The sequence below is a fragment of the Ophidiomyces ophidiicola genome (assembly GCF_022830035.1).
Source record: "Ophidiomyces ophidiicola strain CBS 122913 chromosome Unknown scaffold_4, whole genome shotgun sequence".
In the NCBI taxonomy this organism is placed as follows: domain Eukaryota; kingdom Fungi; phylum Ascomycota; class Eurotiomycetes; order Onygenales; family Onygenaceae; genus Ophidiomyces; species Ophidiomyces ophidiicola.
Window position 1 is genome coordinate 775234 of NW_026054644.1, and position 13949 is coordinate 789182.

The 13949-nt window shown below is 47.3% G+C and overlaps 5 protein-coding genes across 5 annotated transcripts; 1 reads left to right on the plus strand and 4 right to left on the minus strand.

Annotated features, from left to right (window-relative positions):
- Positions 1-1072: 1072 nt before the first annotated feature.
- LOZ57_001701 (uncharacterized protein) lies at positions 1073-2320 on the plus strand (the record flags this gene model as incomplete). Its single annotated transcript, XM_049250785.1, has 1 exon — positions 1073-2320. The coding sequence occupies one exon, from the start codon at positions 1073-1075 to the stop codon at positions 2318-2320; it is 1248 nt and encodes a 415-aa protein (XP_049110369.1).
- A 298-nt stretch (positions 2321-2618) lies between these two features.
- On the minus strand, positions 2619-3662 carry LOZ57_001702 (uncharacterized protein; the record flags this gene model as incomplete). The annotated part of the gene is made up of 1 exon (XM_049250786.1): positions 2619-3662. The coding sequence occupies one exon, from the start codon at positions 3660-3662 to the stop codon at positions 2619-2621; it is 1044 nt and encodes a 347-aa protein (XP_049110370.1).
- Positions 3663-5959: 2297 nt separating this feature from the next.
- Positions 5960-7760, minus strand: EGD2 (GAL4 enhancer protein; the record flags this gene model as incomplete). Its single annotated transcript, XM_049250787.1, has 6 exons — positions 5960-5989; positions 6054-6140; positions 6206-6601; positions 7035-7347; positions 7408-7466; positions 7524-7760. The coding sequence occupies 6 exons, from the start codon at positions 7758-7760 to the stop codon at positions 5960-5962; spliced, it is 1122 nt and encodes a 373-aa protein (XP_049110371.1).
- A 709-nt stretch (positions 7761-8469) lies between these two features.
- On the minus strand, positions 8470-8996 carry LOZ57_001704 (uncharacterized protein; the record flags this gene model as incomplete). The annotated part of the gene is made up of 3 exons (XM_049250788.1): positions 8470-8505; positions 8543-8806; positions 8871-8996. 3 exons carry the CDS (start codon positions 8994-8996, stop codon positions 8470-8472), a joined length of 426 nt encoding a protein of 141 aa, XP_049110372.1.
- A 2998-nt stretch (positions 8997-11994) lies between these two features.
- LOZ57_001705 (uncharacterized protein) lies at positions 11995-13789 on the minus strand (the record flags this gene model as incomplete). Its single annotated transcript, XM_049250789.1, has 2 exons — positions 11995-12312; positions 12371-13789. 2 exons carry the CDS (start codon positions 13787-13789, stop codon positions 11995-11997), a joined length of 1737 nt encoding a protein of 578 aa, XP_049110373.1.
- Positions 13790-13949: the final 160 nt, after the last annotated feature.

A 13949-nucleotide genomic window follows, 5' to 3' on the forward strand; every position in this document is an offset into this window, starting at 1 on the left:
ATATCTCGCCCGTCAGATATTCCAGCAAGCTGGAACTTCAAAATACCGCCGCTACTTACTTTTGTGATATCAAGCTCACCATGCTTTCCACTATATTACGCCTCAACTGCTTATCAGAAATACAAGGCCTTTTGAAAATTCACGATAAACGCCCCGGCAACCCGATAGTCGGGAAATTGTTACATTCTAACGACTACTAATATGTGACCTATCTTCGCTCTGAAGTTACTCAAATGAAGAGCGAAGGTTCAAATTGTGGCAAATTCTAAACACGGCTTTTCGATTATCTCAACTGCATCTTCAGTTCTGTTAACTTCAATGGGTCCATATATTCCCCAAAGATTGTATACTTCGATGCTATTTTTACGTCAACGATAGGCATACGTACGCTGCTCATAATTTATACGGTATGACTATGTCGCTTTGCAGCATGTTGACATATTGTCTTATTGGTATCCTTCCCAGGAAGTGCGTCATCTTTTAACGCCCACCAAAGTGCACTTAATATGATACAATTTACCCTGGATACAAGCGATATCAATAATGCTTGTTTTGCACCTTTACAGTCTCGGCATTTACAGCAAAACGGTGCCAGGGTTAACATATAGAAGTGACTTAGTTTCGTGTCTTGTCAGCAAAGAAATTCATATGCACAAGTATCAAGCAGTCTACTACAACAGACAGTTGCATTTACCGCCTATTTACACGGGGCATGAGTGGCTCATAATACTCTGTGAAGCATTCGAAAGTCTTTTTTTCAAATTTTATCTTCCTCGGAGATTACACAAATATCAGCCAGCTCCTCTGCGTGCATGAAGTTGCATCTTTCAATCGATCAACGACCTGGGACGCTCCAAAGATGTGGAAAGAGACCATGAGAGTTTTATTAGTCAACCGGACTTGTTCGACAAAAGATTGTTATTAATAAATAAATGGACTAGTTAGTCATTCGATCACGTGATAACCAGCAGTTGACAAAAAGGTTATCTGATGGCGCTGCTCTACTCTGCTCTATATAAAACTCGGACCTGGTATTAGGAACCAAACCAGCAATAGCAACGACGCTGGAGTGATGGTACTGTTGGTGTCTGATCTGACCCCTGTCCGGGTGCGAGGAAAAAGGAGGCCGCTGCCGGACACGCCGCCTAGCGCTGGAAAGGGACTCAAAAAGCGAAAGCTACGCCGCACTCGGCCGCAGGGTCAGAAGAAGTTCTCCCGTCTCGAGTTGCTCCCCGCCGAATTGATCGAGCATATATTTGTGGAATGTCTGGATTTCAGCTTTCCGCGTGCGTCACCCGTTCTCGCCTCTGTTCTCTCCTCGGAACGATTGTACCGTGGCTTAATTCTGCTAGCCTTCTGGAATGACCCTGCGCCTGAGAATGCATCTACAGCACTTGTCCATCGCAAGTTCCGACCAGTTCGCTATTTTCCCATGGATATCTCTAATCGCCAGAGTTTCCAACGCTTGGTACTAAACTGCAAGTGGTGCACATCTGAGCGGTTCGAGAATCAGATTACGGAATTGGTGAATTTGTCACTCTGCCGAACCATCTTTATTGACGGCGCTTACAAGTCTGATTGCGGCAGTTTCCCGCCCGGGTTAGGCTTTGTAGCAGACTCGACTAAAGCTGACGCTGCCGGTATCATATCCCGCTCGATTAATCCGCTGGGCAACCAGGGCGAATATGACCTGTCCCGGCATTCCTCAGTTCTCGTGCTGTCATTCCCGGACAAACTTCTTCGTGGCGATCCGTGGACGAACGACAAAATATACTTTTTAGAGCTTCTTCGACGGTATTTCACCAATCCAGAAGATCAGCCTGTACCCTGGACCTCGTGTGTGTCACAAGACAGTCTACAGGAGGGCATCCTTTCTGCAATCCTAGAACACAATCACCGGGCATTGCTTAATCTGTTAGCACTGGGGACTCTGTGTCATAGTTATGAATTTGGTGACCAACCGATCCCATATGCCTTACCGGAAGAGTACTTTGTTATTGCCTCGCGTCAAGCAGGGTTTGCTATTCCAATTCTTAGCCTTCTTGTTCGCGCGGCCTCACTTTCGGTGCCATCCGACGACCCCGAGCTCACAGAATGGGCGATAGAGTCGCAGGAGAGAAATGAACCATTTGGGCGTTGGTTTGTACAATACCTTCGAGATATCCCAACATTCAGAAACAGGAATATCGAGATCTGCATCGTTGGCGTTCGAAATTTCTTTCCTGGCTACGATGGCTTGACCTACAGCACCTTGTTTGGGGACCCTGAACAAGATTTTTCCTCGGAAGTAACGAATACGTATCGTTATGCTCCAGGATAGGAGATGTCTGGTGAATCTCAAGGGCTGACGGCCGCTAAACTTCCATTCAACTGCCCATTACATTAGATTCACATATTAGAGGAAAGCAATGGGGATCTTCGAGTCAACTACGGGCCCTTTTTATGTACGCCGATGGATCTGGACTACTGGATCTCTCGTTTCATTGTATATAGGAGCTAATTGGACAGACTCGACATGGGAAATATATATGCAGTGCAAATATCGTATGTATGTACATATTTTAAACCATTGCAACGGCCCTTTATCCTAATGAAAGCTCCATAACCGCAGAAATGAATCATAAGCTTCGATCGTATCTTGATAACAATGCTCGGATTGATTTATCTGTGCTTGAAATGTCATCACGGCGCTCAGAAAATAATACCTTCAAAAACGGGTCATCATTCTCTGACTCTGCGTACCGTGCTGCCAACCTAAAATGGTTTGGTCGCACTGGCCAACGCAGAGGGTACGCATACACTTTAACGCGAACATGTAATAATAGTATATATTTAAACGTATCAATGTCCCGATCGATTATTAATTGTCGAAGCACCATTTTTGACCTCTCAAAGTTATTGTCCTCGTCGATATACGCCTCGTTGGACAGCAGTTGAAGTAGCTCCAGATTTTCCTTGGTCCAGGGCGGTTGGAGTAGTCGATCTGGCATCCGGCAAGGATCCGTAATGCTACAGGATGGAAGGAGGAAGACATCAGTGTCCTGTACAACGACGGGGCTGGGCTCTCTAATTTGCACGGAGCCGGAGTTAAACCAGATGGCAATCTTAAGCGTCACGTCTGAATGAGGGTTCCTGGCAGTGAGGACTAAATCCCCTTTTCCTCGTCTTCCCCGTGGCGTATGATCGTACTGGCCGACATGTTTCCAATAGTCATCCAAAGCATATAGCCGAGCGCGATCACCATCCGACATAATTAGATTTCCACATTTCTGCCGTAGGACATGCTCAACGTATTCTCTTTGGCATCTTCGCATAAGAGTGATGGTACACCAGCGACACCTTAGCAGCTCTGTCTGCAGCTCGGCCCGTTTATTCATGTCCAACGAAAATTGGTTCATCGGCAAGAAAGGGCGAACGAATATACCGGAGTTCGAAGAGGCGTTGTTGCTGCTGAATACTAGACGGACTAGCCAAGTGTATATTATCTCGTTGGATAGAGCCGTAGCAATGTGGAATGATGCCCGAGGAAAGTTGAATTCGAGGCTATAGAAAAATATTTTCTGGATTAGTTCGACTGGAAGTCTTTCAACGGGGGCTCGTTTATCGGTGGGGGAGAGCGGCGGTTGCAGCAATTTGGAGTTTGACACAGACTGCCAGCTCATTCTGCAGCGCAAGGTCGGAGTTTATCTGACAACCCAGCAGGGCTGAGAAATGAACCGGCAGAATGGGTGTGGGAATATTGAAGATCAATAAAGGCCTGTGTCGCCCTCCTTGGGATTACCAAGCCTGTGTATCCGGGCCCAAGAAATACTGAAAACGCTTGATACTTCTTGGCCCTTGGGAAAGGATGTCGTAAGAGGAGCAGCAAAGAAATAGCTCAAGAGCCATCAGGTACGAAACCAAAGTAAAAAGGACCAATCTCCAAGCAAGGAAAAGGCTCTGTTTCGCCAGAAGTCACGCCCATCGTAATAGGAGAGTGCTAAAGACAAACAGGGCGAAGTTAATAACGTAGTATCTTGTGAGGCGAGCATTGCGGGGTCTTGAATTCCCCTCAAGGTTGATTGATCAGGGACTAAAAAGTGAAATATCAGGAAAAACTTTGTGTGTATGGCCGGAGCGGAGTCTCACCAAAGTACCGCAAGCCGAAAAAGCGAGATGCAAAAGAGCATCGGATGGGCATCACGGCTCAACGGCACCGGCCCCTGGGCTGCCCTTCTGCTGCTGTTGGTGGCTTTCCAGGGCTGGGGAACGCGAGGCGGCGTCGGGGCTCTTACGTTCCTGGCTGTTGGGCCGGGGCTGCAGAAGCGAAGCCCAAGAGCAGCAATGCCCTGGTCGTAAGTTGCGTTTTAACTTTGCACTTGAAGCCGCTGTTGCGGCCTTCCAAACCAGATGCAGACGCCACATCGGGCTTGATAACATAAGCTCCGAGGGATGATCAGCCGGGGGGTAGGTTGCAGAAGACAGATGCAGATGCAGAGTGGCGGAACGTGGCGAAATGATGCGAGGGCCGTTCAGCAGGCCGCCCGACCAGAGCGCTGAGCCCGCGATGCCGCCGCCGAGCGAGGCCCAGGAACCAGAGTCGCACGGGCGGGACCCGAGACGCCGGGACGTGGCTCGCGACAGGCAACGCGCTCGCGTTGCGGCTGCAAGGATGACTTCATAGTGGAACGCACCGACCCCGACTGTCGGGTCGCCGCATCTTCGTTGGGATGTCCATTCTGGCACCCGGCCGTGCATCCGCTGCTGGAGCGTCTTTGGATTGGAAGGGAGCTGTGGGCGAGGGGAGAGGGTGAATGCTCCCCAGGACGCCGCAGTTGAAACAGCCATGAAAATCCCCCGGCCATTGGGATGTCATGGCGTCGCTTGATTTGGATGCGAGACGTGCAGGTGTCCGGAGTGGCTCGTCTTGATCGATCGCAGATCTGCATGCCGCATTGTGGGCTTTGGGCTCACTATAGTTAACTACATACAATGCTGCAGCGCCTCCGAATATTTCCTCCGTTTTTGGACATATTCTCGTATCAGGTTTGTGCATGTGTGGTTCGTTGAGCTGAACGTGGCTGAGGATCCGTGTTGCACCGATAATAAGAGAGATAGAAACAAGCAGGCGTCAAGATCCATCCCATGGTGGAAGTCCACTCAGAGCCCCTGGAAGTCTGTTCCTAGGCCGCCGGCGTGTCGTGGAGTTTTCTGCTGCAGTTGTTTTTCTACACTTCAGGGTTGATTCTGCATTAATAATTGCATAGGCAGCGACTGCAGTGATATTGCTGGGTAAATAGACCTTTATGCCGACATAGTCGAGATGAAAATTCACATCCCACCTACTGCCATAGGCTCGCAGTTCCGGGTCGTCTTATATACTACGGCATACCCACGTTTTCAGAACTGGGCGTCACGGCTCTTGCTCTCCTACGGCTTCAACGAACACGAGTGCCAGCCACTCTCTCCTATTGATGCATTTGGCGGATAAGAAGCCGAGGCGATAGGTTTCTTGTTTAGCGTTAAGATATGGAATAGCTACTCCGTAGCTCCGTAGTCATTGGCAGCCTACATGCATGCTTCACATACCAAATGTGTACTGACTCGAACGTGAAGCTCAGCGACGGCTCAGTTTGAACCTACTTCCCGAAGATAAAAAATAAAATAAAAAATAAGGGTGGTGAGCAGTACTCCGTGCAGTAGAACCCATTTGTAAAATCAAATACATTCCAACGGCTATTGTTATAGCCAGGTCATCGTTTAGCTGGCCTACGCGCTGAGCGGCAATGCAGCCCTATTTATGGAATTTATGGCCATAGCACAACATGCAAATATAAAAGAGAATATGATCAATTCTATACAGTTTCAGTGACTACAGGAAGGTAGAACGAGGGGTCGAACAATCCACTTGCTCCGGTATCTTGAGTTTCTTACAGGTTGGAACAATCCGGTCTATCCTTAGTCCAATGTGTCAGGAATTTTACAAGAAAGAGAGGTCGCCGAATTTCTCCTGTAAAAAGTATGAGCATTATCGCCAATAGACGAATATGATGAAAGAATAGAGAGAAACAAACCTTGTAGCCAGGTGGCATCCAGATACCCCTCTTCACCAATTCAGCAGTTTTTTTATCAATCTCAGGCTGGGCGGCGACAACATCATCCTGGAAGCAAAACACAAAAGGTGAGCCATGTCTAACCAAACCCTAGCAAGTTAGGCCTAACATACCACAGTGAGGTCCTCCCACGGCCGCGCTGTCTCGATATTCTCCAAAGTTTTCTCGAGGGACTTCAACTCCTCCTCGACCTTTCCCTTGGTTGCCTCTGCACTGGTCACAGCTTGAGCCTCAAAGGCCTCAATGGCTTTCAATTGCCGGTTGACGTCATATGTTTGGGGCTTGAATGCCTTGAATTGCTTCTCGATCTCGTCTACAATTGCCTGGTTCTTTAGGACGTCGCGGTAATGCGAGAAGTCGACGGTTTGGGGGGTCTCGGAAAGGGTCTGCACCTTACGGCGAGCATCGTCGTTCCGTTTTTTGAAAGACTGGAGTGATGCCGCCGTAGCTCCACGGAGGCCGAGGGAGCTGGAGACTTTGACCCAGTCGAGTTTGAGAGCTGCGCTTCGCTGGAGGTTTCAAAGTGGGATGGTAAGTACTGGGTCTCAATGGCTTGCAGAAAACGAAGGTGAAGTTTCACAGCCTGATTACTTACTGCTACAGCCATTTTGATGTGATAAAATGTTGGGTTGGAGTGTGCAATCAGTTCCGATTAACCTGACGTTGAAGAGGGAGATTGTTGAGGTTGTTCCCGTTTGGTTAATCACGTGACCCACTGTTCCAAATCTTGGCATTAAGCGGTTGCAGAATCTGATGGGCAGGAAAGAAAGAAAAAGCTTATGGCTAGAGGAATCATTCGAATAGTATTTAGCTAGACGACTTTTAGAATCCGACGGTTTTACATGCCGCTCATAGAGACCCATATACCCGCAGTCATTGATATGACCCCGGATCAAAGTAGCATGCATGAACATTCACTCAAGGTCATCATTTTTCTCATACACTCAAGGCCATGATCGAGTTGACGATATCATTATCGTTCTCTCTCAATGCCTTAACAGCCTTTCCTCTCGATACGCCGGCTTGGGCCATGACAAGTGCAATATCCTTCGATTCCAAACCTGACTCGTCCACCTCGCCCTCCTCTTCTTCCTCTTCTTCCTTCTTCTCAGCTTCGACAGCCTTGCCTTTGCCGAGATCAATATGTTCGTGTCCTGCGTGCTCTACGTTTCCGGCATCGGCAGCAGAAAGTTGCTGGGCGGCGGTAGCTTGGGCCTGGGAGTTCAAGTCTTCAATCTTGGCTTCGCCAAAGATGCTATAAACATCATTAGTAAATCTGTTGTAAGGAGAACATGCAAAAGTACTGGCGGCATACATCCAGGTGTTGCTAGATGGTGAGCGGTAAACGTCAGGTTGGCTGATCACAAAAAGGATCTGTTTAGTAGTCGCATTAGTATAGCCCGTATATCGTCAAAAATTTGTCTCTCTTACGTTTTTTGGGCGGCGGAGAGTGACACGAGTGATTCCAGGAACATGTTTCAAGCCGAGCTTGCCAATTGCCTTACGGGCCTTTTTTTCATTGCGAGAGTGGACGGTAACGGCGGCGCCTCCTGGAATGGTTGTCTCCTCACCACCCTCAGCTTCCGACTCAGAGCTATCAGCAGCATCTTCGACGGTGGCTTTGGCGACTTCGTCGTCAGGCAGCTCTTCTACGCGAGGGTTGGCCATGGTGTGTTTATGGAAGCTGTTGTATGATATTAGAACGGTAGACACATTGAATTTGCCATAGCCATTGGCAGCACGCGCAAATGAGAACCAAACAACACGTTAAATAATCTTACCTTGTCTGAGAGAATGAAAAATGAGGGGCCGGATGTTGTTCTTTGCGGTGTTGTGATGTGAGGATGTGTGAAGGTGGCTCAATCTTTGGGAGGGCTTTTGGCCTCTCGCCCAAAATCGTTTAGCGAGATTTTACCCCATCAACACAAATGCCTAGCTAAGCACCACTAACACTCATATCAAGGTACAGTGGTAAAAGATAAATGAATACCATGGGGAATATAGTTGCTTCATGAATTTTACAGTGTTTATTGTAAATTGTAATCACATTGCTACAAACCATACCCACAGGCGCCAGAAGCACACCAGTACTGGTTTTATTCCAAGACAAGGCAGAAGTAGGAATTTGTCAAGGAACATGGCCATTCAATCCTATTCATTAAAAAGGATGTTTTAAAGTCGTGTTTCAACATCACAAAATGACATTGATTCAGCTGCATTTGTTGAACGGAGATCGAGCGATTTTCAAGTCTAGAAAAGAACGCCCATTTCTCCACCGCCTCCGCCTATCAACTGTCTATTTCAGCAAATTCACGAAGCCGCTCGGAGCTTAGCATTTGCCTTAAGGACTTCATAACGAGCCTGTCACAAATAACCATTAGCCAATCAAGTCGCCAATACCACGAGTAGATTGCTAATTCATAGGTTGCAAAGTACTGGGCTGTACAAACCTGTTTCTTCAGTCTCATGACCTTAAAACGTTCAAAATCGGTGAGGTTGCGTCTCCGCTCTTGTTGCTCCCTCTTCTTCGCATAACCGCTCTGCGCCCACTTCTCGTCGATCTCAGCCTTCTCCCACAATTTCTTGATGGGTCCTGTGCCAGCAGCGCGGGGAAGTTTGGGGATAGTAAATGGTGTCAAAGTAACTTGTGCGAGAGGGAGAGCGTGGCGTGGAACAACTTTGTTCTCTTGACCCGAAGGACCATCAACTAAGACCTATAGATGCGAGCGCAATCAGAATCACATAATTTTGGACGATACTTTCAAGTCGGCCACGTACGCGCTTGTGGTCGATAATTTCGGCGATAACTGCCAGTTTTCCCGTGTAAGGGCCATTTCTGATGAGCAGAACACGGCCCACCTCCACGAGCTTCCATGACGAAGGCTTGATATCGATCTGAGCCATGGCGAAGGCGTCCTAAAGGCAAATCCGTCAGTTTTGGGATAAATTCAATGGCGCGCGTAGGAAACGGAGCTGCTCACAATCCACTGGTCTACCTGGACGTTGATGGAGTGGATGGTTGTCGATTTGTCGTTGTCGTTGTCGTGGATCGCGAATTTCGGCAATCAAACAGATGCCCACAAAACCCTTACTCGCTTAACCCTACGCTAACGTTTTTAGGATTTCCACTTTGAGACTAGCGCAGCATCACTTCTCCTACCCGGCCTCGTTTGTCTGTCTTCAGATTTTTTTTCCTTGCAACTTCGCCGAAACTTGAACACTCGAAGAGGTTCTTGCATGGCGACTATATGCGACCATGGCTGCTACACCTGGCTAACTGGTAAGCTTCTGCCCCATTTCCCTTTCTTCATATCCTTTATGATGCTGTAATTTGCGGTTGAATCATCTTTTGTGAAGCTCACGCCTGGGTTTCTTAAGCAAAAGTTAGATACTGAAAGTTATTTCTTACATATTCTGAATTTTATCTGATCCACCGACTTTTCTTTTTGTTTACAGTGTGTTTCTGTTGACTAACATGCATTTCACTCTTAGAGATTGCCCATCCACAATATTTGGCCAGCTCATACTGATGTTGGAAGTAAATTCCATTGCTCACTGGATTTGCTTGTTTCATAGAGGTATGACTTATTTTCTCTTGCATTAGTTCCATATAGTAGCCTGTTTATTCTGTCTGTGATGACACACAAACGCACTAGATAGTAAATGACGCCTACGGGCGATGATATTTTCTTTTACACCAAGATCGCTGAAAGACAAATCCATGACCAATTTTGTGTCTTAATATTGATTGCCTTGAGCCAAAACTGACTTGCATAAACCAGGTTTGAGAACTCCGCTGTCTGTCTAGGCTACATACTTGTCTGCTTAATGAATTTGGTCTGTTGAATTACCCTTATCCCCACTATTTACGAGCTTGCTGGGTCAATCAACCACTCTCTTTTCTGCCAGTTCGCAGGGTTGGCCCCTGGTTTCGTTGTCCAGTTCTAGACTTGATTCCTAGGTATAATGGAATTTATATATATAATCAAGAATTTTTGTTCCACTTGGATATTTTAATGTCTTTATGGGTTCTTTTGCACCCCAGTTTCAAAATTCTCATTCTTTCTAAAAACAATTTGGTTCTGAAGATATAGGATGCTCTTTGGGTTTGTATTGTTACACTATACTCACTAGGTGCCTCTTTTCCTTTTATGTGCAACTGGAAGTTCTTTGACTTGTCCCAACTATTCATCTCAACTACAACTCAAATTGCCCCACTTTGCCTATATTTGGCTCGAGGTACGGTGGCCTGAGAACTGCCTTTGATTTAGTCTAGGCCACTTATCCCTATGGCTTCCGGTGACGTTTGCAATTCACTTTGCATTCAGCCAGCCCTAGGAAATGAGCATATTGTCGACGTATACGTCCTCATTCGAGTGCCGAGAAGGAGCGGAGCGTACCGGTTGTCCCTTGCCCTGGAACAGTATTTCCCAGTAATGCTGATACTAGTTGCCAGCTGTCTTCCAGGCATCGACTTACCCTTTTGTCTTCTTTCCAGGCATTTCACACACTGGAATGTTCCCAATCCCGTTGCCTGGCGTGCTTAAACTCTTTGGTCGATATTCGCTGGGCAAACCCTTCCGCATTGATACATTGACCAAACTTTATGTACCCTATGCAGTGTTTGTTCTTGTGTCTAATACTTTTCCCTTGTGTCGACGTTGACTCAGATGGCCATGCCTTGGCAAGTTGCTACGCTATACTTAGACATCAGTACTAACATCAGAATGAAGATGCTCTAGCCCTCAAGCCTTTCCAGTACTACAGTTACTGAACCCAACTAACTCCCTCCGCCATCCCCTTGTCCTTTCAGAAAGGTCTCAATACCATGCTAGGCGACTCTAAAATCGAGTTTTACCAAGAGCTACTAACAAAAACGTTCTATTTTTGCATCGCATCAGGACTAAATCCAATAGCATGCCGCTGGCTTAGCTTCAGATATACATCAGCCTCTGCGTTGAATATGGCTAGCTTGCCTATTGAAAACGAACAGCGCTCGACTCTCTTCGAATTTTAGCGATGCTGAGTCTACACCACAGCTTAGTCACGCTTCCAGTAGAAATTTACACGACATACATACACCCAACAATAACATTAACCACGTATCAGGAATTTTGTTCTGCCTGGAGGTGACGTTTCGTGACGCAATGCAGTTGGCCTACTTCCAAGAGGAGCACAACCACATCTGTATGAATTCGACCCTGGTCGAAGGGAGATGTGAGCATCGCTCTTCAAACTCTGGAACCTGGAGTAAGCTGAGAACGACTAAACTAACTAGTTAGCCCAGGCATAGGTTCGTTAGCCCCTAGAACCTCGCCAAGCGTGATAGCAGGACAAACCTCGACTGGGCGAATCTTGGACAAATGATTACCACATCTCTCAAGGGAGGCGTATCGAATTCCACGGTTCCTTTGACGATGGCATTTTTAATGAAGCTGAACGGTCGGCGAAAGTTCTGGTTCTAACAGACACCTGGCCAAGGTTTCTGAGACGGTGAGAATGCCGAGGGCCTTCACCATTGAGGCTGAGATCTGAGTGGGTAATAACGTTAAAGGGATGCAACTGCAACATTATTCCAACATCTTTGTCCCATTGGGGGCGATTTCCATTTGGCCCTTGCAAATTTGTTCATCCAGACTCTTAAATTCTGGCCAACGTGTTCGTAGCTGGTGTTTCAACAATTAGTTGTTTCGAGCACTCGGTAGCCCAAAGAAATAACAATTGCCGCTCTTTAAAAGTCTTGGAATTTAAAATTCAATAACTATACCGCTAAAAAAATTTCGCTCACATATACAACCTAAGAGTATTCATATCAGTTCTCTGGCATCAAAAACAAAAAACGTGTATGTACATATCACAAGTTTAAATATCTATTCATATAACTTATTCTGTCAGCCTTTCATCAAGCGTTGATACGCGTAGTTTCGTCATCAGACTTATCGACATCATCATCATCGTCGTCCACGTCGTCGCTATCCTCGCCCCAGCCGTCTGCCTCCAAGTTTCTAGAGCGGATCCCAAAGCTAAGCAAGAAGCCGAGAAAAGCGATTCCGCCAAAAACGCCGAATGCAAGGGCTTCTCCTTTCGGCCGGACCTTTGTGGCGATCGAGAAGAGGCTGCCGGATAGAAACGGCCCGGCTGCTCGACCGGCAGCCGACAGCGTCTGGGCGAGGCCATTTAAGGCTCCTAGTACGGAGTGGTCAGGGGCAGAGTTTGTGATCTATACGGATCAATTAACATGATTGTCACGGCTAGGATGGGGGAATGAGAGGACGTACTAGAAGTAGGGCACTTGTCAAGCCCCCGACAGCGGCAATAGTTTTGAGAAGCAGAATGACACACAGTTCAATCGCCAACAGAATTCCATTTTTTGACACTCTTCCCTCAAGAGCTGCTTTGTCTTTATACCCGATGAATGGCATCAAAGCAAAGGATATAACAAAGCCAAAAAGGCCAGCACGATACGACCATCTATTTCCCATTTTATCCCGAAGTTTACCAAATATGCAGACCTGGAATACTATCGTCACGATGCCGGCAAATCCCAAAGACAAGCCAATCTCCTGAGGTGTTAGTGCACGACCAGTTGGGGGCGATGCCTGGGCAAAAATGGGGTATAGCGAGTTATACGAAACGTTCGATAGCGCGAATATTAAATATGTGATGAGCAAAAGAATTATATCTCGATTCAACACTTCTTCACTGATAAGATGCGGGTCGTGACTCCGACGACGTCTAAAAAGTGGCTGTTCGACATCTGTATCTGTGTTGCCGCGACTTCCCCAACAGCTGAGTCCTCTACCGGAATCCCTGCTCTGTGCTCTAAGGTATGAAGGCCTCGAGGAGCAGGTAAACTGCCATAGCCGAGTAAAGAGATTGCGAACCCTTCTTCCAATGGCAGGAATGCTGACTGCATCTTCTAGGCTTTCTTCTAAGTAGAGAGCAGCCATGATAAAATCAATCACTAGAATAGCCGCGGAGACAAGGTTGGGTGCAAGGTAAGGAAATCTCTCGTCGATAATCGCCTTTTTCGAAACTAACAAACCGCCAAGGACTGGACCGGTAATTCCTCCTATACCATAGATGACAGGCAGGAACGCAAAAGCGCGAGACTGATTGCTTCGGTCGGTTATTTCTCCCAGGCACGTCGACACTACACCCTGATTTCCATTAACGGTTCCCATTATCGCCTGCACAGCAATTGCTTGCCACAGGTGTTTGCAGAAGCCGAACGCAAGGAAGCATGCGGACGTGGAAATGGTTCCAATGAGAATCACGGGCTTGCGACCAATCCGATCAGAGAGCCAGCCCCAGAAATAGTTTGTGACAAATTGAGCCAGCGCAAACGACGAGGCTATAGTTCCGACATACATGCCAACTTTGGTCCGATCTGTTTCTGGAAATGAAGACGCCATGTCGGGCAAATAGGGGCTGATGGAATTCAAGGCTGTCTGCTCGCAGAGTGCAATCGCGGCCAGAACGGCCATTTGTCGGATGGGCATCGGTGTGCCAGAAAAGGAGCTCTTATCGCTGTTACCATCATCGTCGTCATCATCCGTCGGCGCCCTCGAGCCTCCGTTGAATGAGGCAGAGCCATTGGACGGCGGCCGGCCACGCGAGGTGGGAGGGGGGGTCGCAAAGGTGTGGTAGTGAGGCGTAGAGGACTTGCGCCGTGGTACTTGAGGACGGTCGGTCATTTCTGTAGCTAGGAATTCAGATTAAAAGAAGATTCTGGGGCTAGAGCACTAGGAGACGGCATGCATTCTGGCAAATCTGTTGACGAAGTTGTGCTTCAAAACCTGGCTAATTATGAGATCATTTGTAATTTAGAGATTAAGATGAGTAGAAAGATAGCGG